Source organism: Nannobrachium achirus (assembly GCF_963921795.1).
Source record: "Nannobrachium achirus genome assembly, chromosome: 2".
In the NCBI taxonomy this organism is placed as follows: Eukaryota; Metazoa; Chordata; class Actinopteri; order Myctophiformes; family Myctophidae; genus Nannobrachium; species Nannobrachium achirus.
Window position 1 is genome coordinate 34,533,250 of NC_137811.1, and position 27,440 is coordinate 34,560,689.

General features: G+C 42.9%; 1 protein-coding gene across 1 annotated transcript; it reads left to right on the forward strand.

Moving 5' to 3' along the window:
- Positions 1-234: 234 nt before the first annotated feature.
- On the forward strand, positions 235-26,855 carry ago1 (argonaute RISC component 1). The gene is made up of 19 exons (XM_080750143.1): positions 235-338; positions 5,722-5,908; positions 10,232-10,352; positions 10,948-11,129; positions 12,056-12,192; positions 12,589-12,738; positions 13,000-13,087; positions 13,958-14,105; positions 15,512-15,631; positions 16,787-16,909; positions 17,934-18,067; positions 18,985-19,169; positions 20,370-20,529; positions 21,676-21,766; positions 22,920-23,114; positions 23,254-23,388; positions 24,132-24,233; positions 24,670-24,869; positions 25,233-26,855. The coding sequence occupies exons 1-19, from the start codon at positions 314-316 to the stop codon at positions 25,339-25,341; spliced, it is 2,592 nt and encodes an 863-aa protein (XP_080606269.1). The 5' UTR covers positions 235-313; the 3' UTR covers positions 25,342-26,855.
- The last annotated feature ends 585 nt before the right edge of the window (positions 26,856-27,440 follow it).

A 27,440-nucleotide genomic window follows, 5' to 3' on the forward strand; every position in this document is an offset into this window, starting at 1 on the left:
CTGACGGCAGCTCCTCCTGCCTGGGTCACCCAGACCAGACGGAACGCCCGTTATAGTTGTAGTTAGCCTCCGCTCCTCTGCGGGGTCTGGGGCTGCTGCTGCTGCTGCTACAGGGGCAGGGGGCGGTGGTGGGGGGGCAGGACAGCGGGAACGGAGCAGCCTGCACGCCGAGAGGAGGAGAGGAGAGGAGGGGGCTGGAGGTCGACTCTTCGCCGCTTCCAGCCTGAAGGGAGGCAGGGGCCGGCGCTGTGGCCACAGAGCAGACACAACCCTGGACTAGCTAGCTTTGTACCCGTGCGGCTAAGTGAATGGGATGGAGCCGGGACCGTCTGGCGCTGGTAGGTCTTATCTTTCATTGTTTCATCTTCTGGGGGTTCATCATCATCATCATCATTGTGTCGTTTAATTCGGCTAGAGCAGTGCTTCTCAAACGTTTTCATGCCAATTTAGGACCCCCAAATTGACACTTTTAGTAGCCCGCGGACCCCCATTTAAAAGATATGCCAGGGACCTCACCTCCCAATAAGAGAAGATTTTTAGCAGTGATTCTCATCCATTTTAATTTCAAGGACCCCCCCAGTTTAACATGCATTAGGGTCACGGACCCCCATTTAATGGTATTTCTATCTCGGAGACCCCCGTTTGTATTGTAAAATCAATGTTAATTTAACTCCACTACAAATGGAACCAAATACACACGTTACCATTTGTACACTCCATGAGTTACATTATACCCATAAGGGTCCATTTGGTTCCTAACTATCATTAAGCAGGGGATCCCCTGGAACTCCCTCGAGGACCCCTGGGGGTCCCCGACTCCCCGGACCCCACTTTGAGAAGCAATGCTTTGCAGCGTCGGGGAGGTGTTAGATTGGGCCTGCTGTTAAAATCTGTCTGCTGTTGCAACAACGTCGGTGCAGGTTTATCTTTTGACACCCGTGCACGCATGGCACTTTGTATGAAACGAAATAATTTATCAAGATTCATGGGCAGTGCACCGGGGTCTTTTGGTGCGTTGACAATGTCCTGATCCAGGGGCGTGGGGCAGGGGGGTCGTGGGAATCTATCTCCACTGCGAGGAGGCACGAGGTAAAGCCCGCCTTCAAGCAGCAGCTGGCTGTGGTTGCAGCCTACACACACACACACACACACACACACACACACACACACACACACACACACACACACACACACACACACACACACACACACACACACACACACACACACACACACAACGCCACACCATGTCATCCAGTGTTGGGCAGTTACTAGTAATTTATTACTGTAATATTACTTTACCCATTAACGAGTAGTGTAGGTACTAGGTAGGGCAGTGGTTATCAACCTTAATGTGTAATATACTATGCCTATATGTAATATATTACTCTTGAGTCCAAGTAATAAATAATATAATAATATTATTACTTTTTAAAGTTGTTATATGTTATAAGTAACATATTACTCTCCTGAGTCCTGAGTAATATTGCCCAACACTGGTCATGACCCCTGCAGTGCACTGCACACAGCCCCATCCTGCCAGGTTATTCACAGGTTTTTGTCAGCTTATTATGTTGTCAAAACTTGGATACTGGTCCTTACATGCACTATTTCAGGACACGAGCATAGGCATAACATATGCAGTGATTACTTAATTATTTACCTATATCTAATCTTAAAAAACAGACAGAAAAAAAGCACAACATGAAATATCCACATCTGTGCAGTGTGGGTGAATTGGGAAGCAATACTGGCACATGACTGCTGACAATGCTATTAGTAATATTGGCATTATCAAGTTTATAGCCATAGCCACTACTATAGTATGTAATAACTAAGTTTATAATTTATTTCTTTATTTGGCCAGGTTTCTTGAATGACACTGAGATACAGATGAACTATTAAAATCACTAGCTAGTGGTCTGAAGTCCACCAATTATGCAAAGTCCTGAGCCCTTGCATTGCGTACATTAATGCACCTTTGAACTTTCTTGTCCATGGCAGTCCAGATGTTTTAGGTCAAAATGTGTGATCTGCCATTTCCACAAATAGCTATGTTCATGTTGTGAATTAGGTTGGTCATAACTGACAGTTACGCCTATTGACTTAAAGTAGCTGTCAGTTGCAGTTCAGTATATTATGTTGAACCTAGAATATATAGCCAGGTAGCCAGGTGGTATAGCCAAAATGGGCATAATGGGCTATTCCTTTTCATTCATACTGTTACGGTAGTCTCTTGTAATTACCTCTAGCATAAGATGGGGATTTTCATCTCCCACCAATGATGTGACATTTCACTTGGGGCTGAACATTTTGCCCTTTAAGCACTCCGACCCCCCCCCCCCCCCCCCCCCCATAGTGAGGTATCAAGTTATTCCAACATGTAATGTAATAACATTCTTATGATATGTGTATGTGTATGTATGTATGCATGCACTGAAACAGGAAAATGTCCTGTCCTGCCATAGCAAAATATCATTATAATTTTTAAATGAGTTTCCTCTCTAAGGGGCAATTGACCTGGGATCCCTGGTCCTATCATTATAAAAGGAGTTGGTAGTTCCATATTATACAATATAGAAATGTCATATATATATATGTCATAGTATATTAGAGAAACAGCACATTCGAGACGCGGAGCACTCGTGGTGCGGCACGGGGCGGAGCAAGCGGTCGCCACAACAACGTACTCCAGGCGGTGCGCCGCTCTATTGTCCACGACACTGCGAGCGGCTACCGAAGCCCCCCTGTATCCACGAAGCCCAAACGAGTTACGAGGCCCCCCTGGGTCCACGAAGCCCCAAGCGGCGCGAAGGCCAGCGGACCTTGGTCCTGCTCTTCGCCCCCGAGCGCCGCAGGCGCGAGTGGCCGCGAAGAGCGGGCCAGGGCCGCGCGGCCGGCGGAGCGCCGCGCGAGTTACGAAGCCGTGGTGAATGCAATCGTTATATTTATGCCCAGGCCGTAAGGCCTGGGCAAGCGCACGTTAAACGCCCTGTCCAAGTGACTACAATGGAGCTAATGGCTAGGCTAGGCTAGGCTAGGCTAGGCTAGTAAATAAAGAGTAAACACTTCCGGTCTGCGGCGAGTTCAAAGCGTGACGTAACTCTCTTATATACACTCTGGTGAATGGCAGAGCAGTGGCTGACGTCGCCATCTGGTGGTGATTAGTGTGTGGTGAACGTCAAAACGAGTGCTCCTTGACAACTTTTACTGGTTTCTTGAACATACTGTAACATATATATATATACATGTGATCCAGGGATGCTGCATTGAAGCAGAGAGATGACATGGCTCGAGCCATCTTTTACTTTAGCACACAGCGCCAGGGAAAGACAGCTATTGTCTGGGGATATGTGTGAGCCCTGGCTCCACTTCTCACCATCTGTCTTCGCTGGCGTGAGGGTGACGTGTGCGTTATTGTGTCTGTGTGACTGTGCGTCCGTGTGTCGCTGTGTGCGTGCAATGCTTACGCCCACAGACTTTGTGTCATCAACACATGCCCAGTGCCTGAACATGTCTGTGTCAACTGTTTGTAAGTGATCCCTTGAAGCTAGCTACTCACATACACACAAAGAGGAAAGCACCTTCTCCATGTCCCTTTTTAGGGTGTCACAAATTTCAGCAAGGCACCCCAAAACTGGCAACATGACTGTAAACATGATGACTGAGGGACCGTGTTTGACCAGAGCAGCCGGTAAAACAGAGCTCCTACACTCTTCACTAGTTCGATGAGAGTCTTGGCTCGATGTGGGAACAAGATCACTCGGGGACCTAAAAGGCCAAGGTCCCTTTAAGCACAATCAACCACAGTGGCACCCCCATCTCACAAACACCCCAACACACACGCACAGACACAGGTTTCCTGATCTCCATGACAATGCTGTGTTGCTGTGGTGTCTCCATGGTGAGGCTGAGAATGTGGAGGGGGCCCCCCTATGTTTGTGTGTATGTGAGTGTGTGTTTCGCCTTAGCAGGGGCACTCCCTCTCTCTCACATCCATACGTGTGTGTGTGTGTGTGTGATGGAGGAGCAGGGCAGCTGGGGTCTTTGTTGTGGTGGAGGGGGCTGTTCTCTGGGGAGTCCAGAGGTTAAGACACAGGGCCCCTCTCAGGCAGGAGTCACGGCTAGCCTCACATTTAGCAGCCAGGTCCAGACCCCTCTCTGCCAGGCCTCCTGGCTCAGACTTGTGTCTTCGACACATGCATGATGCTGTGCTCGGTCGTAGCCGGTCATTTATCAGTTAAACTGATGAACGTTTAGGGATGGGACGATGGGATCATATCACAATTATTGTGACAAAATAAATCGCGATTTATGATATTGTCGCGATAATCAAAATCCATTATCCTGGGGCGGAACATTTGCCAAAAAATGGCCAATCTACAAGCTCACAACGCATCGCAATGCAACGCATTGTGAATAGAGTGAAAAAAAAATTTATAAAGTATAAAAGTTACCAATTATTGAGAGTTTAAGTGGTACCGGATATGCAGCTCGGCAAATAAAAGGTGAATTTATCCCAGTGCATGCCAGAGGATGATATCATGATCAATTAAATCTCCACGATACGATTATCGTGAGTGTTTGTTTTTTATCACAATAAACGATAATATCGTGTATCGTCCCATCCCTATGAACAGTAAAAAAAAAAAAGAAAAAAAGTGCAAACTTAATAGGAACGCCATGGCTATGCAAGCTGTGGCTATAGCCTAATCCTGTGTGTTAAGACACTACACTTCAGTATTATAGACATAAACAAGAGGGACATGGAATCAGAATGCAGTCTATTAACCTATTAGGACTTCTACCACACTGGGGGTGTAGCTGCCCATGTAGTGTAAGCCTATATGATTGGGCAACCGGACTACCGGTAAATAGCATTAGTGTGATCCAGAACAGACAGTGCTGGAAAGCTGGAATCTGTCTTTTGAAACCCGATTTTTCCAGAAACCAAAAAATGCACCACTGATGTAGGCCAGTATGCTTGACAGAGATTAGCCTCCATGATGCCATTGATGAGACAATTCATTGTAAAGACGTCTGTTGAAAGCATTGACCATTAGCTGAAAAGGACTGAATGAGGTTTGTTGGCATTCTTCAATGTCTGTACTATTGTAAAAATAAGCGTTACTCTAATATATCCCCCCACCCCCCTAATTCTCATTCAATCGTCCCTCACCCCTCTCCTCTGTTCAGACCCTCCCTAATCTCTTTGTTCACCCTTCCCTTCTTTATTCCTCGCCAATATCTATCTCTTTTGTCACTTTACCACGTCTCTGACGTTCATCTCTCCCCTCCACTGTCCCACCATGCTCTTTTTGCTTCTCGACTGTTTTTCTTCCCCCACACCTGGTTCCATTCCTCATCTCTGACTTCCTCTTCCTGTCCCTGCCTGGCATTCTCGTGCCCACCAATCATGCCCCTTTGGCCCCTGCCACCTACGCTTCCTTCCTGGACCTATTGCCCGCATCGCTGCCCCATCTGGGCTCCATCTTCCGCTGTCCAAAACCGCATCCTCTGCCTACTCTACCACATCCCACACTTAACTTTTTCTGGTCAACCCATAAATGCACTTTTATACTCTGTTTCTGCCCTCTCTCTAATGTTGACTATACTTGCCAACCCACTAATTAAAATATTCTGTCACTTCCCTTCCATTGTGCCCATTCTCTACCTGCCCATGCTCACCTTTCCCCGTCAACCCATTCTTCATCCTTCCAGTGCCCATGGGGGCCTTCCCCCCACCACTGCAGCAGGTGTTCCAGGCGCCTCGCCGGCCGGGCATGGGCACCGTGGGCAAGCCCATCAAGCTGCTGGCAAACTACTTCGAGGTGGAGATCCCCAAGATGGACGTCTTCCACTATGAGGTGGACATCAAGCCCGACAAGTGCCCACGGCGGGTCAACAGGTGAAGTGACCGACTCACTTGAACACTTGAGCAGAATCTTAAAAACCAAGCTGAAGTGAAAAAATGTTTTTCCCCCAATTCTTTTTTTGATTATCTTTCATATCAAAGTCTTTATTACTTCCTGTCAAACAAAAATGTAATGCGTGATTACTGTTCTCCATTTTTGTCTAATAAAATATTCAATACAAAAAATCTAAACCTCGGTTATAACCAATTTTAGCCAATCATATTATCATGACCAGCACTAGTCAATCGGTCTTTCAAACAGAGCTATTCATGAGCCTATGCTAGACACTACAGGATGGTGGTACTCTGTTGAAGCTCAACAAAGATGGCGGCCGGACGGTGCATTACAAATTATCTAATTTAAACATAACACTTGATTCAATACTGCCTTGCTGCAGTTCGTGACGACTTCAGATCAGAGTTTTGATTCTAGGGGGCATGCTTCGTGGATGTTGGAAACATGGAGCTGGAAAACTCTTAACAAATTTAACCTCGCCTGCATCGCTGTGATTGCCATCCAACCCACCCAGCCCCTGTTTTGTTAGGAATTGTGTCACAAAAAAACACAAAATGAAAACAGGAACATCAACCTTTTATTATTTTAATGTATACGTTTAATGTATCAGGAGCGAACATGTTTCAGCCCTTCTGGCCTTTGTCAATGCTTGTCAGTAAGTTCCTCAGTGTTACTTTAACTCTGAAGCAATGGTCAACTTAGTCAAGTTAAATTACAATTAGATGGAACTCAGTCTTAGAGTCTCAGAGTTAAGTGAACACAGAGGTTTTATTGTGCACTCACTTAGCAGCAGTAATATATGGGTAATTGTAGTGAATAGTGGTTAAGTTAAAAACTTTTAGATTATGACAAATATAAGGCAATGTGCTGGAGGTTACTCTTAACATCAGATCAAATAGTCGGTAGTAGTAAACAAGAAAGTTGCAGTTATGTTTCCATTTCTACTACAAAGACAATGGGCCCAGTCTACAGGGTTACTATTAGCTTTTGATCAGAGTAGGGGGAAGAAGTAGTTAAGAGAGATGAAGTATGTGGCAACAAGGCTATAATTGGGGCTATCGCTTACTTAAAGACAGAATAAGTGGCAGGTTGGCAGACCTTTCTGTCAGCATCCTCCACACCAATGTTGCCAGATTTTTTGTGAGAGAAATAGCCTAGGACAGTGGTTCTCAAACTGTTTTGGCTCAGGTCAACCCTGTAATAACGGTTTCATCCACGGCACCCCTGAATTACATTGTTACGTTATAGCACCTTACATTCATGTCATATTACAGACAGTACGTAAATATGCAAATCCTGCCCCCTATGAGGCAGTAGCCTAGTATAGGGCCATTTATAGTTACGTATGGTTGATTTTGTGTACGTTTGGGGGTGAGACAGTACGTACGGTAATTGCGTTGACATTCATACTACCGTACGGTCTCTGTGTTACAGGGTTCAATAAAGCCTATATGTACATACTATATCCACTAGATGGCACCCAAATGCATCTTCCCAATGAGCAAATGCTACATACATAGCGCCTACATTGTTGACAGAGAGGTTTATAGACACCCTTGGAGGATACACTCGGATTGAACGACACTAACCATCGGCGCTAGTCACTGTGCTGTCTGGGTATAATATAAAAAGGACTGGAGAATGGATGAGCGTGGACACATGCCGTTGCGACCGCCCTAGAGCGCAATATCAAGGGGGGCGCCGCCGACAGTTAATGAGCCACGGTAGCCACCCAAAACGACCCAAAACCGACTAAAAACACCCCAATACCCGCAAAAATCGCGTGCACGGGAGTGGAGAGAGACGCATTCGAGAGATGGGTCTGCGTCCTGGCCTGTTCACTGTTCAGCGTGTACTTGTGATTTTTTTGTTTGTTTTTTTTACTTCCTCCTACGAAATGGATACAAGAAAAAAGACGAAACATTTCTCCCTCTACTGCCCCCACGGTTGACACAAGTTCGCCACGGGTAGTTCATGTCATGTGTACGTACGTTTTTATCGGTTTTAGTCCGTCAGGTTGAGTGTTGTCCGTAAGGTTACGGAGACAATCAATTACGTCCGGACGGCCGGAGGAACCGGATTAAATCACTCTCCCCCTCCGTTTCTTGTGTATTCCTGCGGTCCTTATGTACTACTATGCATGGTACTTAAGTCATGAGGAAAACCTATACAGTATATTAGTTTCCATTATGACAGATTGAAAATAACTTTATAATTATCATTTATAATTATGATTTATTTTTAACACTTGAACCCCAGCATCCCAATCCCACGTTGTGATGTGTATTTTTGGTAAGGAGGTTTGGTGGTCCGTCTTACAAAGTATATAGGGTTTCAAGTGCTTAAACCAAAGTGATATTGATCAATTCCAAATATGATCAAAGTATTCTACGGCACCCGTGCCACGGCACCCACTTTGAGAACCCCTGGCCTAGGAAAACAAGCCCAAAAGAAGCAGCTATAGCCAGGCCGCCACATGAGCACTTTAAACCTACGTATATACTGTATAAAGCAAAAAATCTTGAAAGAAGAAAATGTTGAATACTTGGAAGATTTTGGAAACATTCTAACAAAACAAATCTGGTACGGGCTCCCTGGCATTTTCAGATGGGTTTTAGGGACAAATGGCAAATGCATATACATTTTGGGGTCCATGACAAGAAAATATTAGAAACGCTGGTTTAAATAATAATTTAAACATTTGGAAGCAAGCCCAAATAAGCAACTAAACAAGCCCAAAAGAACGCAACCCGCAAATAACAATATTTACTAGCAACTTTACAGAAAAAGAAGCCCAAAGTCGCGTATGGAAACACTGCTCCACACTGCAATGATGATAGTTCAGAACAGATGGTGGAATGGAAAGTAAATCCTAACTTGATTGACCCTTCAACCCTGGCTGTTGTTCACCCTGCAGTGTTTTATTGGTGTTGATGTACCGAGGAGCCTGTGTTTGGTGTTTGAATCTTGGCCTACATTTGAAATTATGCAAGTCAAAAATGTTCATGTAGTTAGGGATTGTTGAAGATAATTATAAACGGGTGTTCATATAAGAGAACTGATGAAGCATGACTCATGATCTCATTGACTCAATATCATGCCCATGATTAAATGGGCATGATATTATTTATTTTAGCTTGCTTAGTTATGACTACTACTAAATAAACCAAATTACACAATGGTAATACAAGTGTAACAAGGCAGACCTTTGTTCTTAGTGTAACTAGAATAGAATATACAGTATGTACATATATAAAAGAAAACAAAAAATAGATATTTTTGGTGCCCGATTTTAAGAGCCGTATTTCCCCACTGGTGTAAATCGTTGAGTAAATGGAGATGGAAATCTAGTTTTGGTTGACTATCTCCTGACTTCGGTTGCTGCTCTCTTTGAAATCACTGGTTGGAACGAAGCCAGAAAGACCTGTGTTTTCAGAGTCATGGTATTGTGTTTCCATCATCGTTTACAGATTAGTCAAGGCCCTTATTGGTTCCATGGCCAGGTATTGATCTCCCTTTGCGCGTTGCCTTACACTGATTAACCTCAGCTTTCGGAGACCCTGAAAGGCATAACTCAACATGTTATATTTCTGTCTATTGAGAAAACTACGACCCAGAAGCAGACTCCTCATATAGCTCTCTCCACTTGATTGAACAAATGGGCAGTTTTCTATGGAGCATGGAGAGTCTTTGAACTTCGGTCTGTCTGTGTGAGCTTGGATGTGATCGAAAACACAAAGAAGAGAGAAAACCTTTCACTGGAATTGAAAGTCAGTTTTTTGTTTAAGAAATACAACAAAACCCCTGGAAAAACAACGCGTTGCTGGTTGCAATCTGAAACACGATTTTCAATCAAAACGCTCTAAAAGAATCATAGGGCTTCATTCTCTTCCTATGAGGTAGTTGCCCGCTTTTTAGGGACGGGACAAAGGGTCCAAGAAGGCATGCAAAGGTCAAGCCCGCGTTGACCTCTCCCATTCAAAGCGTCTCCTCATCCCCCACAATTTATACGAAGGCCAAGGCACCATGCATTGAAAGGTGGGGGCCCCTCGCACACCTACTTCTTTTGTCCTTGCCACTCCCCCACGACCATGAGATATTGCTTCCACCAGCTGTATCCTGTTGATCGATAATATATATCCTATCACCTTCAACCCCCCTCCCCCTATCCAAAAGAACATCCTGATAGGACGATGGCTTTAATTTGTAGCACGACATCTGTTGGGGGCCTCTGATGCTCTGGTGTGGTTGTGTGGTCGGTATACCAATGCAGTGTCGTTTCTCTGTGCCGCCCCCTGCAGGGAGGTGGTGGAATACATGGTGCAACACTTCAAGCCCCAGCTGTTTGGCGATAGGAAGCCAGTGTATGATGGCAAGAAGAACATCTATACGGTGCTAGCACTTCCTATCGGGAGTGAGAAGGTGGGTGTACGGCTAACTGTGTACACACACAATTTAATTGTGCTTCCATCTTCCTTTGAACGGTATTGTCTATTATTTGTATCCACTGATGCTGTACAAGCATTGCTTCGAGGGATGGGACGATATGAAAGTTTCATATCACGATTATTGTGACAAAAGAAATCGCGATTTACGATATTATCGCGATAATCAAAATCCATTGTCCTGGGGCGGAACATTTGCCAAAAAATTGCAGATCTAGTAGATCGGCAATTGTTTTGGCAAAGACATTTGATAGAGTGAAAAAATTACTGTATCAAGTACGTATATTATAAGTACCTTTTACCAATTATAAGAGGGTTAAAGTGGTACAGTATATGCAGCTCGGCAAATAAAAGGTCAATTGATCCCAGTGCGTGACGGAGGAGGATATCACGATAAATTAAATCTCCACGATACGAGTGTTTTTTTATCACGATAAACGATAATATCGCGGATCGTCCCATCCCTAATTGCTTCATTTGTCTTGTTTGTCTTCACTCTCTCTCTCTCTCTCTCTCTCTCTCTCTCTCTCTCTCTCTCTCTCCTATCATCTCACCCCTCACATGACCTCCAGGTGGATTTTGAGGTGACCATCCCTGGGGAGGGCAAGGACCGTATCTTCAAGGTGTCCATCCGCTTTCTGGCCAAGGTGTCATGGCGCCTGCTCCAGGAGACTCTGGTCAGCGGTCGGCTGCAGGTCCCCCTGGACTCTGTCCAAGCCCTAGATGTAGCCATGCGCCACCTGGCCTCTATGAGGTACATCACGCACAGTACACACCCAAACGGTGGACAGGTGCATTAATTCACATGAGTATAGTACAGTCCAAGCACAAAACACACATAGAATACCCAAATGTCTTTCTCTCTGCTTCTCTTTGTGTAGTTCGGAAGCACATGCGTCAGGACTCTTGAGTCAACAAATAAAAGATGCTTGTTAGCTGAGTTGTTCCAATACCCCAATACAGCCTAAATTGGTGGAATTGGTGAATACACAAGTCTATATACTGATCCGGCACCATGTAATTTAGCCTTTATAAGCATTAAACTGCTTGCACACTTGACCTGGTAGTCAAACCACTATGTCAAGGAAATGGTTCTTTTGTGTTTTTTCCCTGGTTTTACTTTCCATTCTTTCTTTCATTCACCTTTGTTTATTCAGGAAGGTCAATTGAGAGCCAGCTCCCTTTTCCAATGACGCCCTGTTTACAGTAAACATATTGTAGCATACAATTTAAACACAATAAATGACAAGAAGATAGACATTTCAGAATGTGCAAGTACAGACAGATCTCATTGTATTCCAAGTTTTAACGCTAAAAACCTGTTTTAACACTAAAGAAAATAGGCAGACGTGACTGTATTTCAGGCTTTCTAACATAATATATATTCTTTGTAAACAAAGAGTGTGCCTGATGGCAGCGATGAGTGTGTGCGTTTCTTCTGAAATGTCCCCTGTGAGTCAATAGCTTTATTGGGACATTAACTTAAACTGAGGTCATAACTGTCAATTTGGTCGAGTCATCCTTCAAATGCTATTGCTTCTGAAGCCTAATTTATACTGCACTGCTGTATTACGGCACATTTTAACTGGAAATGTGTTATTTTGGCTAGTGACACCATCGTGTGATGGAGTATAACATAACCCTTAACCCTCTCCCAATCTCTCCTATCGACTACTGTAGGTACACACCAGTGGGTCGTTCCTTCTTTTCCCCTCCTGAAGGTTACTACCACCCCCTGGGCGGGGGGAGGGAGGTATGGTTTGGTTTCCACCAGTCGGTGCGTCCTGCCATGTGGAAGATGATGCTCAACATTGACGGTGAGTCAGTGGAGATGAACTCATCGGTGAACGGAGTCTCGCAGACCAGACAATGACCTCACCCCCCGTGAACATGTAAAAATGTGATGTTTAGATGGAAAGATTTACGCTAAGCAACCCTTCATTCAGAAAGACTAAATGTGTTTGTCGCTATTGAAAAAAACTATGAAAATATAAGTGATAAAAAAGAAAGAAAGCTAAAATGAAAGTCAAAATAAGAAACGAATTGCACTCAATATATACTAACAATATCTGGTTATCTAATGCATATCTGCTCATTAGACCTTTTGTGAGTATTTCTGGATGTGTGAATGCCTTTAAAACTAAGGGATAAAATACAATCCTTGGATGAATTCTACCTCCAGTGGTTCAACGCTGCTCTCTGTCCCCCTCTAGTGTCTGCTACGGCCTTCTATAAAGCCCAGCCTGTTATAGAGTTCATGTGTGAAGTCCTGGACATCCGTAACATCGACGAGCAGCCCAAGACCCTCACCGACTCCCAGCGGGTCCGCTTCACCAAGGAGATCAAAGGTGGGCTACTTAACAGTAAGAAACTATTTTGCCACCTCCTCACACACCTCTTGAGAGATGTCTACCTTTTAGTCCCCATTTTCATTTTATTTCTGCTTTTCATCTTTGCCACTTTTTAGGCAAGTTCATTATATAAAAAATGTCACATTTATATTCAGTTTTAGGCTGGGATTGGGTAGCTCTTTGATGTGCTGTTTGTTACACTAACTTGTACTTGCCGTGCGTGTGTGTGTGTGTGTCTGTGTGTGTGTGCGTGCACATTTGGTTGGTGTTCAGGCCTTAAGGTGGAGGTGACTCACTGTGGTCAAATGAAAAGGAAGTACCGTGTATGCAATGTCACCCGACGTCCTGCAAGCCACCAGACGTAAATGTCCACTTATAGTCTATATGCACACAACCACATTAGACAGTATATGGTTTGTGGATGACATTCTCCCACAAAATAACAAACACACTCAGGAATTTAAAACAATTCCTGTGCACTTACAGGTGCACAGTCACAGCCAAAAATGCAGAGAAGATGGGTTATACATGCCCTATAGTCTCGTGTGGCCACACTCTAATCTCGCTCCACTCCAAATGGAGGTCTGGAGAAACATTAATTTGAAACTCAGCAGCTCACCTGCTGGGGCGTGGGTAAACGGTGTTAGCGGTGACAGGAACAGAGTCCGTCTGTTTTTTCCAACCGGGTGCGAACCAAAACTTGTTCGAAAATGTATATCCATCAGCACAATTGGAAGAGAAAAGTATTATAACATTGCCTGAGGTCTGCGTGCTGCACAATATAAACAAACTTATATCAACAGCTTTTGTTGGCATAATATATTCGCTGAGCAGTAATTTAATGTGGACAGTATTGACGTGCGCACCTTGTCGAACCCCTCCTCTGCTCTGGAACTGCTCCTGTCTGTACTCTCAGCGGCCCGCAGCACCCGTTAACTTTGATCCACTTTTCACTTCAATGTTCACCAGGCTTTCGTTATGTAGAAAGTGAACCTGGGATACTTGATTAATTATACTTTCTCAGACAACCTGATGTGGTGATGAGAAAAGCAAAATCATCCAGTGCTTAAAGTGATCAAAAAAAGTAATGTACCAATAGCCTACTGAGTGTTGTGGGATATTCACTCCAAATCATATTTGTGATTCATAATAGTAATGCTTAGTTATTGCGTTATTGCACATGTATGGGATGTAGACATTGAAATGTTTTTATTCTCATGCTCTGTTCCAGGTTTCCCCTCCAACTTGAGAGTGGGCAGACAGTAGAATGTACAGTGGCCCAGTACTTCAAGCAGAAGTACAACTTGCAGCTGAAATATCCCCACCTGCCATGTCTACAGGTGGGACAGGAACAGAAGCACACCTACCTGCCCCTGGAGGTGAGAAGATCTTGTAGATGGAAGCCTAACATACAGGCATTCGTCATTAAAGACATCAAAGGATAAATGAGAACTTGTGAATAAACACAAGTTATTTTCTGGTGACCAACAACTTACACAAAAGAATAATAGTATGTGAGAAGAGAATACAACCAAACATAAATGAGAACATGGCCTTAACCCATTTAGGCCTAGAATTATTGAATGCTCTAACCAGTGAAAATAGCAGCTATCCAAGCTCACAGCGTGGTAGCGAATGCCGCGCTGCAAGCTTGTAGATCTGCTATTTTTGAAAAAGTCGTGAAAATGTGTGCAAATCTTTGAATATACCGTATGTATTATTAAAGCAAACGTTTGTAACTCAAATTTTGCTTCTGGGGGGTCCCTGGAACTAAATATTTTGAGATGGGTTGTCCGTGGCCAAATAAATATCATTTTGGGGGTCCTTCACATGAAAAAGTTTGAGAACCACTGACATAGTAGTCTCTCAAGAACAGACTAACTGAGCTCCAGTTAAGTGAAAAGGACCTTTTCTTTGACGATGGCTAGCCAGATTGCTGACATAGAAACATTTAAAAAAAAAACCTTAGAAGGATTCAAAAGACACTTATAGAATCGGGTCAAAATTCAAATTTTCTAGATTTTTCTAAAATAGCAGATCTACAAGCTCGCAGCGCGCGCTGTGAGCTTGTATATCTACTATTTTTCAATAGTTAAAGCATTCAATAATCCTAGGCCTAAATGGGAATATATTTTAAATGATACACTGGCATTACTGAAGGTGTAGTCCTAGCTCTGGTCCATCGCGTCTCCTCCCGGAGACGCTCTGACAGACCCGTCGGGAAATGGCTAGACTCGAGATTGTCGGCCCCTCCGAGCGCTCAACATCAGTCAAAATAAACAAAACTGTTTCACTACTCACCAAACCAAAGGTAGTTTTGCGTTGTTGAAAGTCTATTCTCCGCGGTGGTGAACCCCTCAGCACCCCACCTACTCTGTAAAATACATTATTTTTGTCATGAAATAAAGTGCATCCAACTCGACCGCCGCTTATTTCCGGGTTGTGAACCATTGTATCTGCGGTGGCCGCTAGGTGGCCTGAGGTTTTATTTCATGACAAAAATAATGTATTTTACAGAGTAGGTGGGGTGCTGAGAGGTTTACCACCGCGGAGAATAGACTTTCAACAACGCAAAACTACTTTTGGTTTGGTGAGTAGTGAAGTAGTTTAGTTTATTTTGACTGATGTTGAGCGCTCGGAGGGGCCGACAATCTCGAGTCTAGCCATTTCCCGACGGGTCTGTCAGAGCGTCTCCGGGAGGAGACGCGATGGACCAGAGCTAGTGTAGTCCCAGTTTCTCAATTTCATACACACAACTGACTGACTTTGTGCTTGCTCGTTGCAGGTGTGTAACATTGTAGCAGGTCAGCGGTGCATCAAGAAGCTGACTGATAATCAGACCTCCACTATGATCAAAGCCACAGCTCGCTCTGCACCCGACAGGCAGGAGGAGATCAGCAGACTGGTGAGTGGTGGAGACCCCTAGTGGGCAGAGGCTGCACAGCTGTCTACTAATACTGCACTGGACATAATGAAAGGAAGTCACAAAGGATGTATAGTAATAGTTGCCATGTGTACATTAGTGAGCTTAATGTTACTTAATGCATAGAGTTTGTTATCTCTGAATCTGCCAGAACCAGATGGGGCTTGTTGCATTTTTCTTTCAGGCTTAATCTGACTTTAGTTTTTTGCAATAAATCTCACCAATTACTTTAACAAAACCGGTCTAGGTGATGCCTTTTGTCTTCTGGAGATTATTATGAATACAGTGTTCTTTTGGTCAATCTCCAAGTATAGTAAAGTATGTTAAATACAACTGGTTGGAAGCTGTCTCCCTGATCTTCTACAGAGAAATGTTGACCTTGTTTTTTTGGTGGGAACAGGTCTTGCTAGCTCAGCATTATGTAAATGTAGAGCATTCGTCTTCCTTGCACTGGAGAAGAGGGTTCGAATGCTAGGTAGGACATAAATCTGATGGATTGCAGATTAAAGTTACAGACAGTGTTATTTTTATTCTAATGTTTTTAAGTTTTTAGACCTATGGTGTCCTGCCTGCTGGCTATGTACACTGTTTGATTGATTGAAGACTTTATTTGAAGTTTGCATAGGAAAGGTAAAGTTTCATGACGGTACAGTTCACTGGTACAAGGTCAACTAAAAGAAGATCCTAGTAAGCACTTGGCTTATTTGCACAGGAAACAACGCTGTCAGTGTCATTTGCAGGGAGTATGTTAAGGTTTATTAAATTGTATTAATGCATTAGTAGACTTAGTTATTTAATTATTAGCCTGTGTATTTTACAGTATATGCAAAATGCTTCTAGACTGCTTGCATATAGTTCAGTATAAGTCTACTGACAAATGCAGCATTTATGTATTGGGCTGACAGTTCAGTTGCGCTCTGCAGAATATGGGTGATAGCCTATAGGGAAATTAGGCTGGGGTTGGTTTTGAATACAAGACCTACAGTTCTAGTTCGTCGAGGCTTAAATTGTTGGGCCTCATACTGTACAAGCCCTAATGTATATTGATTCACATTTAAGTTTAATTACTATCCAAATTATTAAACATGCAATACATCCCCTCCCTCCACCCACCCACCCACAATTTACTCTGCACAGATGAAGAACGCAAACTTCAACCTGGATCCATACATCCAGGAGTTTGGGATCAAGGTAAAGGATGAAATGGCTGAAGTGACTGGAAGAGTTCTACCTGCCCCCATCCTGCAGTATGGAGGAAGGGTACGTCATGACTCGCTTTCTGTTGTTTGGCCCTTGTTGACAGTTTTTTGATGATTAATGGCTTTGATATTTGATATCCATTTACTTAAGCTACTTAAGCACTATAGTGGCAATAACCCTGCTGCTCCTGAACGTCCCATTGTTTTCAGTTAACATAACCGCATCAAGAGGTAAAGACAGCTGCCCAAACCTCGCTGTGTGCAAGACTTTTTTCCACACAGCTAAAACATTTAAACATTTTGCCATGGCGTGACACAGCGATAGGATTAGAAGACTATAATATGGCTGCATCACTGCATACACCTCCAGCATATTTTTCATTGCGCTGATCCAAACTTACGAGATTCCAACGTTTCTGCTGTCGTAATGTATAAGAGGGTGCATTCATGGAATTCCTTAAAGGACAACTTTGTTCTTTTTACAACAAGGGTTCATATTTTAGATTGTAATTAGAGAAAAGAAAAGAGTTTTAAAATGTTTTCATTTACTGCTTTCTATTGTTTTAGCGATTTTTGTATTTTGATTTCAGTGGGTGGGGATAAATATGTATTTTTTTGACACAATAAGCCGGCAATGTCTTTGTTGCTATTTACACCAGCCCCCATAAGTCACATCATGCCCCCAACCTGAGAGCATGCATGCAAATCAAAATAGTTAAAATCACTAAAACAATAGAAAGAAGTAAATTAAAACATTTTAACACTCATCTTTTCTTTTCTCTAATGACCATCTAAAATATGAACCTGTGTTGTTCTTTAAAATTCTAATTCACGAACATAAACCAAACATCCATGATTAAAACCAAAATCTAGAGGTCTGTTTGCATGATTGTGCTTTTAATTGCTGTGAAACGGATCAAATGTGAATGGAATCTTGATAGGCTTTAATTTGCTGATGGCAGCGGTAATGCAAATCTCTGCAACCAGCATCATTTCAGCTAACTGTTCTGTTATATTGTGTTCATTGTTTTTGTCTCATTGAAGTTTTGTTTGAATATCGCTCGCTTGTGTTACTTCACCCACAGAACCGTGCCATAGCTACACCCAACCAGGGAGTGTGGGACATGAGGGGGAAGCAGTTTTATAATGGCATAGAGATCAAAGTGTGGGCCATCGCCTGCTTTGCCCCCCAGAAACAGTGCAGGGAAGAGGTACTCAAGTAAGTACTAGTTGGCATCAGAACTTGAGTGCGATTTGTCATCATACACTGATCTGTGGTTTAGTTTTTAAATTATGCCATTTCGGCCAGGTCTTTTTCAAACATCACACCCAGTGTGAAGTGAGCGTTGCTATTTATGAATTAATTTCATTAAGCGTCCCCCCGCGAAGGTTGTCCAAAGTGACCCTGGACGTACAAACAGACAGAGTCTCGGGACAAATGGACAAAGACAGATATTTTGCAGTTAGCACCGCTCAAAATGAGGTCTTTGAGCTCAACTAACTACCATAAAATGCATGCAAAAAAAGAAAAGTTAAAATTATTGAACAATATGCAAGCAGTATTGAAGCATTTCTTCATATAAAAGACACAGGCTAATTCATAATTGTACAAATGAAAATGAATTTTAAAAACATCAGATGAGTGTTATGCATTTGCTGTTGCTGCTTCATTGGAAAATTTGCATTCATCCGAAACATTCTTGGAATAGCCTATTGTAACAGAGTAGCCCTATCCGAGGTGAAAGGGGAGTGAATGTAATGGAGTAGCCCCGGCCAGCTTGTATCTCCCCTAGTCAGAGTGTCTAGGGTGATTGGATGATGTTTGGTTTCCCAAGTTTGAGACCCGTGTCCGTTTGAATAATGGAGTTAGACCTATATTTTACATTTTACTCAACAAGTACAATAAATGTACCTGCTGTACAGGAATGGGTGTCGGAGGTAGAGGTGCAGACATTTTGCCTGCTTAGGATTACACAGCCCCTACATGGTACAGGAATAGTAGGACCTAACCTGCAGTAAAAAGCGACAGGCATATGATTGACATTGACAAATTGTCATTCATTAAATGCTGTTGACTTACTTGTGTTGCAGAGTTTCTTTTCTAATTGCCAGGTTTTTGATTTTTGTGACTCTCAGGAACTTCACAGACCAGCTGCGTAAGATCTCTAAGGATGCTGGGATGCCCATCCAGGGCCAGCCATGTTTCTGTAAATACGCCCAGGGGGCCGACAGCGTGGAGCCCATGTTCAGACACCTGAAGAACACCTACTCTGGACTGCAGCTCATTATCGTCATCCTGCCCGGAAAGACTCCAGTCTACGGTAGGATATCTCACCTGTACTATGACTAGGGACGATATGAAAGTTTTGATTTACGATATTATTGCGATAAAATATTCCCATCATCCATTATCCTGGGGCAGAACATCTTACAATAAATAGCACATCTACAAGCTCACAAAGCGTCACAACGCGTTGTGTTGTGAGCTTGTAGATCGGCAATTTTTTGGCAAAGATTTGGTAGAGTGTGGGGAAAAAAAGACTGTATCAAGTACGTTATTTACAGGTCTGTTTTACCAATTATAGAGGGTTTAAATGGTACCGCAGGGTTTCCTGCAGGAAAAGGTCTTGACCAGGGGGGATCTCATGGCGCACGCGCGACATTTTTTGATAATTAATTAATTAATTCAAGTAATTAATTCACTTAATTTGTAATATTAATTCTTAATTTTGCCCTATAAAAAACACATAAATGTGCCCATGATGACGGAAAACACAACTAAATTCCATCCATCCATCTTCAACCGCTTATCCGGAATCGGGTCGCGGGGGTAACAGTTCCAACTGAGACCTCCAGATTTCCTTATCCCGAGCAACTTCCTCCACTCCCTCAGGGAGTATACCGAGGCGTTCCCAAGCCAGTTTGGAGACGGGGTCTCCTCACAATGGGACGTGCATCGAGGACCTTCCTAGGAAGGCGCTCATACAACTAAATTAATTCCCTTATTTTAGACTAATTCTTATTTTTGCCCTCAACATAAAAGGAGAGGTTGACTCTTGTCTCTTGGCCAGGGGGGACAGATTTTAGGCCAGGGGGCCCCCCTGGCCAATAAAGTGCTGCAGGAAACCCTTAACCGGATATGCACCTCGGCAAATAAGGTGAATTGATCCCAGAGCATGACAGAGGACGATTTCACGATAAATGAAATCTCCACGATACGATTATCGTGAGTGTTTTTTACATAGTTAGAGATTATGATAATGACCGGGCTTTTCCATGTGAGGAGGACTCTGCTTTTGTTTAATGTTTCTTTTGTTGTGTATTTATACACTAAAACACAGAAGAGAGGGAAAAAGCTTGCAAACCATCATTCAATTAATCTATCTCTGAGCATGCCTGGTTGTTGAAATATTGACCACCCTAGAAGGATGATCAAGTCAGTAAATGTTTTATATACAATACAGGCTACATTACTTGCATGTAGTTCTTGACACCTGACAGTCTCTGTTGATCCCCATCAGCGGAGGTGAAGCGTGTGGGAGACACCCTCCTAGGCATGGCCACCCAGTGCGTCCAGGTGAAGAATGTGGTGAAGACGTCCCCTCAGACCCTCTCCAACCTCTGCCTCAAGATCAACGTCAAGCTGGGAGGCATCAACAACATCCTGGTACCTCACCAACGGTGAGTGTACTGAATGAATTTCACTACCATGAAATGAGTTTGCTTTAATCCAATAAATATGAAAGCAGGGTTTGACATTACTTGTCTATTCATCTTTTTTTACAATATTGTTATTACTACTACTACTATAGAACTCACACAAATCGGTAAACATTATCTCTGAAGCCATGTGATCAAGATGTATCAGTCAATATTCCATTCCGATTGGCTCCACCCAAAAAATGTATTACTATAATTTGTTCATCCTTAAAGTAAAGTTTTAAACTCCAAATGAATCCAGCCACCAACCGACCTGGGTGGGTGGATTACATCATGACGTCACTGAGCAGCGGTGATAAGCGGTGAGGTGGTCACTGGTCACCTCAGCACACGTAGCTGTTTTTACTCTACACCCACCCACCTCTCCAATGGTGTGTTCAGAAACAGAGGAACATCAAAGGAGTATGATGGTATCTTATCAATAAGGAACTTTAGGTGGATATGGGAGTTTGGTGGATGGATGGGTTAATTTGGAGCATGTAGGAACGATACTATAAAAGAGGCATTGCCACTTGTTCTTTAACTATTAAGCTATGTTTTCTGGCATCATGTTTCCTATTGAGTTTACCAAAAACATTTACTTGTTTAACGCATCTTGAGGTAGATAAAAGGTGCATGGCAGACAGCTATTTGATAAACTTTTTACTTTATACTGTATATGCAGTAGTCTCGCGTGGCCAGACTGTTGCACGGAATCATGAGTAAGCCATAAAGCCTCCTCCTCTATTCCGTTTCGTCTTTACAGGCACGCAAATGTATCCTAAAATTGTTTCCATTTCTGCTTCGTAGAAATGGATTTTTATTTAATTTTTCGTGAACGGAAATGCCAGCTTCCGTTACTCGGATTTTGGGAGGTGTAGTTCCAGACTCTATATAGCATTCGGAGTTTGTGGAATAGTTGTCTGGCGACGCGAGACTATCTACGCAGGAACGTTATGATTTAATAATTCAGCATGGTGTGGAGCGTTTCAGTTACCTTTGTGCCTCTCCCCATGTCAAGTCCACACGACTGCCTGAAATAATAATTTGATGATTTCAAATTCACTGACCTAGTAGCCTCCTAATAAACGAGTGTGATTCTGTCCCCTCATCCGTTCCTTCTCCCAGGTCGGCCGTGTTCCAGCAGCCAGTTATCTTTCTGGGAGCAGACGTCACACATCCCCCTGCTGGAGATGGGAAGAAGCCCTCCATTACTGCTGTAGGTCTAAACATTTTACAGCCATGGATGAATAGGGCCGGTGCAGTGCGGAGGAAGGAGCAATATGTGTGGTGGGCTAAAAGCCAGGAAGGATATTCACTTTATTCTCAGTGTGGTCACAGCTCTTAACTGGTCAACTGCTGATGCTATGTCCCCTTTCATGTGGTTCTTTGTCCCGTGTCTTCAATTAAAGTTAGCTGAGCAGACAGTCTAATGTGGTCAGGCAACATTAGTCTGTCTAAATGGAATTTCAGGATCTTAGTGCGATATGCTGTTTCATCTGCAGTCAATATATATACACTGTGTCTTTGTGTAGTATGTCTCGGATTCACCATGAATGAGGCTGAACAAGATACACAGACGACTAAGAGAGGAAGTAGAAGGATAAGTGGAAAGAAGAGTGGACTCAGCCCTGACTCACGGTCCAAAGAGGAAATTACATCACCGCAAGCCTCGCCATCCCTATGTTGGCTTGGCTGTGGTTGACTTCACAGTTGCCAAGCGATTATGACAAACACTTGAGTCACAGAGAGAGGTTAGGTTTAGAGTGGTTTGACTGACTGACACAGGAGAAGTATGTTAATGATAGTATAGGTAATGTATTGGTTTTGCTGCTATAAATGTTTAATTATACTGAGCCTTCACAGCCTGTAGGGGATGCTATTGCACCAATAGAATAACTGGGAACAGCAAAAAGCTATGCTCTTTTAGTGAATTCTATGATTTAATTCTATGATTAAATAATTCCCTATTGTAATTCTCTTTTTTTAACTGACTTATTTGACCATGTCAACCAAGTGAAAAAATAAATAAGAATACAAATCTATAGCTATGAATGAGTACTAGTGGGGGAGGAAGGACTGTTCATGCTTATACATTATACACTCAAAATTAGTCCACTAACTATACTGTATAGGGCAGTGGCCATTCATTTTTTCCCATAGAGATTAACAAAAATATTTATATTGATTCTAGGCTTACATTAATTGATATAAATATTTTTTAAATCTCTAATAAAAATTGATGTCCGATTTCTTTGAGTGCCACCAGTAAACCACGCCCACTGCTTTTCCCTGTAGGTTTGGAGTCTATGCTTATTGTTCTGTTGTGACTTTCTTCTTTCATCTCCGTACTGCCACTTCTCCTCTAACAGGTGGTAGGCAGTATGGACGCCCACCCCAGCAGATACTGTGCCACAGTGAGAGTCCAGAGGCCCAGACAGGAGATCATTGAAGATCTGTCTTACATGGTGCGTGAGCTGCTGATCCAGTTCTACAAATCAACCCGCTTCAAGCCCACCAGGATCATCTTCTACAGAGATGGAGTTCCAGAAGGGCAGCTGCCACAAGTATGTATGAAATTGAAATCGATAGTTCATGTTTTGGTAATTAGACCCCCCCCCTTGTGCTTTTGTGAGATGAACCACAGCTTAACCTTTTTTTGTAATTATTACTTAATTAAGTCATGGATTGACTTGTGTTGTGCAGATTCTCCACTATGAGCTTCTGGCCATCAGAGATGCGTGCATCAAGCTGGAGAAGGATTATCAGCCGGGTATCACCTACATTGTGGTCCAGAAACGCCACCACACACGCCTCTTCTGTGCCGACAAGTCTGAAAGAGTGAGTTGCTTTCACAAGCCCTGTGCTGCTCTGGCTAATCTTTTTTTCCTTTTTTTAATGTTTTGGTTTGTGTGCCTTTATTGGATAGTTCAGTTGAGAATGACAGGAAACGGGGAGAGAGAGACAACTCACTGTCACTAGAGCATTAGAGCCTATATGTGTTGTGTACCTTAACCACTGATGGAAACATAGGCTGACAAACAGCCACAAAGGCCATGCACATCCAGAGCCATATAGGCAGGGTGCTGGACTAAAGGGTTTTTACTTTGGTACCTTAACCACTGAGCCATCGCCACTCATGTGCAGAATCGTATTGGTCGACCGTGTTTTCCAATTTGTTAGTATTAAAGTAAAGTGAATGTCAGCAACACAACCAGTGTTCATAGCGTTCTATGCCTCGAGCAAGGACAGATTCAGCAGTTAAAGACAAGCTGAATTGTGAATAGGCAGGATATAGTTTGAGTTCTGTTTCATTTCCCCAGCGTATTATTTCCTTCTGTCTTATGTAAAGTCTTATACAATCCCTTGTTTGAGCAATCTGATTCATGCTATTATATTATAGGTTATGAGTAGGAAGACTTGGACGAACAGCAGATTTTTGGTCTCATTTGGTTTGAGTGCTTTGTTTACTGTATTTTCTCTGACCTACTTTAAAGAGAGGGACTCATAAGACAATGATGTTTTGTTTCGCTGGGTATGCATGTAGTATTTAATAACAACCATTCTGTATTGTCTGTGCCTAGATTGGGAAGAGTGGAAATATTCCTGCAGGGACCACTGTGGACACCAGCATCACTCATCCCTTTGAGTTTGATTTCTACCTGTGCAGCCATGCTGGTATACAGGTAAAATTAATCTTTCTCAGCATTGATCCATAGATAATGTAATTAAATACGTTGATATAGACAATAGACCCATGTCTGTTTCATGTTTCATCATGTCTAATTAGGTTGTTTTATAACCAAATGTTTAGTTGTTACTATAGTATAGTATATATAGTATATACTAGAACTAGACTATACTTTATACCGTACTTGTCTGACTTTATTTCAGGATAAACTTTATTTTGCCACGCTACTCCTCCCACAGTTTTGGTGGCACGCACTTGGGCCATATGTCAAATCGACCGGATTCATCGGGAATCGCTTGCTTGCTTTTTGCTATGAGATATAATATATAGTTAAATGTATTCGTGAATTAATTTTCTCCATTGACTTGAATGGGAAAATGTAAAAATTAAACCTTTTTTTGCTTATTCTATTGCCTGTTCTGTTTGTCCAGGGTACCAGTCGACCCTCTCATTACTATGTCCTGTGGGATGACAATCGTTTCACCGCAGACGAGTTGCAGATCCTCACTTACCAGCTGTGCCACACTTACGTGCGCTGTACCCGCTCTGTCTCCATCCCCGCGCCAGCCTACTATGCCCGTCTTGTGGCATTTCGTGCCCGCTACCATCTGGTGGACAAGGAACATGACAGGTATGTGCTTATCAAGGATTTATATCAAATGTTATCTACAAATAATTGTACAGGAAAGAGTAGCATTGGAAGTAAACACTTTAAAAGGTCTTGACCATACAATATACTGTAGATATACAGTATTGTATATGATAATGACAGGTTTCACAACTTAACAATGCACACCACAAGTTCACTTTTGTATTAGCGCTGGGTTAATTTATCAGAATAGGATGGGGAATTCACAATCACTTGGAAGCAGAGGTAACTGACAATTCTTTTGACACTCTTGATCAAATTACTGTAGTTGTTTCTCATTTAAAATATGAAGAATGCCTTGTAACCCGACGTTGACCGCTGTTGTATGTCTTCTGTCTTCTCTAGCGGGGAGGGCAGCCATGTGTCCGGTCAGAGCAACGGCCGGGACCCTCAGGCGCTGGCCAAAGCTGTTCAGATTCACCACGACACGCTGAGGACCATGTACTTCGCCTGAGCCACGCACTCCATGACCATCGTCCCGCCTTCATTCCTACCTGAGTGGGCATACGGCCCACAGTAAGGCACCAACCACCTCATCCCCATCCCTTCCTCCCTGCAACTGCCCACGCAACTGACAAAGCCAAGTCAGCCCCCCAAGGAAAACAAAACATAAAATCCTTCTCCTGTAAAACACAGGCAGACTCTACAGCCTCATGCACTCACAAATGGTTATGAATATTATTGTTATTATTGTCCTTTTGTTGTTTTTACTTTACCAGGACTGTTGCTCTTTTTTATGTTGAATTTTTAAAATGTGGGTATTATATTATTGTTATTGTATTGTATGCTACCTTCACACTCCTATGTATGCAATATGGATGGGAGGACAACGGGCGGTAAATGACAACAAAAAAAAGACGATCCTGAAACTTTTTTGACTGCCACCACGATGCTGCCTCTTTACCCATCCGAATGGCGGATGCCAGTGTTCCAAGCTCTTTGGTACGGGGCCCCTTCAGAGGGGTGGTAATGGACACTACACCTTTATCATAATTTTAACATTGTCATGAACTGCATTCTTGTTTTTGTTATGTTTTTGAATAATTATTTTATTTGTTTTCTTTTAAGGCCTTGATGAGGCAGTGGTATGGTACATTAGCACTTAGCGATAGCATGTAGACGCTGCCAGCCCCACACACAAGTTTGTTAGTGTGTGAGGCTAGCCCTCTGGTCTTTATAATATTGAATACAGAGGGAGAGCAGGTGTAGCATATTGTAGATACAGGAGTAAATTCCTGCCACACTCTGTGCTGGTTGGCCAGTCCCTTAGATAATTTTAGCCAATAAAGGCAAACTTAGTGTAACGATAGAGGGACCATTTGCATAGAGTGTATCAAATATACTTGCACCCCATGCACCTAAACCAGCATTATTAACCAGCCAAATGTGATACCAACCAATGGAAATGGGGCACTTAAACAGGAAGATAATCTTGTGTTTCTGTATACATAGCTCTTATAAGAATTACGAGGCACTTTTTTAATTTACGATATGGTTTGTTTCACTTCTGAATGGGGATACCTGTCTTATGAGGCTAGACACAATTTGCCTGGAAATCGCTCTCACCCTCTCATAGCTTGAACTAAAGGCAACAAAGGCAAGATCAGATCTCCTTTGTAGATTTGAATGCAGGCAAATGGAAGCCTGTGATCACTTTAAGTGCTGCAAACAACAACAACATTCAGCACTTGACCTTGCTATGATCATTCTCCACATTCCAATATGTATGACTGGACAAACGCACACCTTCCCATAATCCAGACAGACACCCGCACCTCTTATAAAGTTCTTCCACTTACACCTTGCAGGTGTTTTACAGGCACTGATTACTCTGAGCCTCGCCAACGTGAGCACATTAACATGTCAGCCTCTCAGTTCTGCTCTTAGCATGTAGAGATTCCCCCTTTTCAAATGCACTTGGCCCCTTATCTCCTTCTAACCCAAAAAAAACATATGGACAAATACCCCCCTTTGTTTTCTATCTTCGCCCTATGCTCTCTATCCTGTCTTTTAACGTCATCTACCTGTGTCATTCCTTGCCCTGCCCCCCAGTCTGTGCTAGACATTCCCCATTGGTGCGCTGTGTGCATGAGCAACACAGATAGGGGGTTGCTACTAAGTCTGGGTGGGTCATTATTGCTACTTTATATGCCCTGCCTTCACATCTCGTCACTTTCTGGCTTTATGGAACAAAAGAAATGCATGTAACAATTTTTTATGACTGGATATTCTGAGCCACCTTATTTTGGTTTTGTTAGAGATAGGAGCCTCGGGCTCACTGCTGCCTGTCAGTCATTTTGCCTCGATTGTGTAATGGTTGAAGACTGCTTTTATTTTCCTGTATTATGATTATTGTGACTAGTGTCAGAGTGTATCCTCAAGAGGGCACTGTGGGGACAGTCTCAGATTTCCACCTCAGTTGCCCTTTTAAAGCGCCTCAAATTTTATCTGATGGGTAGAGCCCCTTTGAGCCGAAAAGGGATCCTATGATGATATGAATCAGATCAGTTTGATTTTGAATCATGTTTATTAACTTGCATAATCAAATGCCTT

Excerpts from the sequence above, each read along its gene's own strand:
- ago1 (XM_080750143.1), top strand. The coding sequence starts at position 314 with ATGGAGCCGGGACCGTCTGGCGCTG. Across the intron at positions 11,130-12,055 it reads CGCCACCTGGCCTCTATGAG|GTACACACCAGTGGGTCGTT; the intron begins GTACATCACGCA and ends CGACTACTGTAG. Across the intron at positions 14,106-15,511 it reads ACACCTACCTGCCCCTGGAG|GTGTGTAACATTGTAGCAGG; the intron begins GTGAGAAGATCT and ends TGCTCGTTGCAG.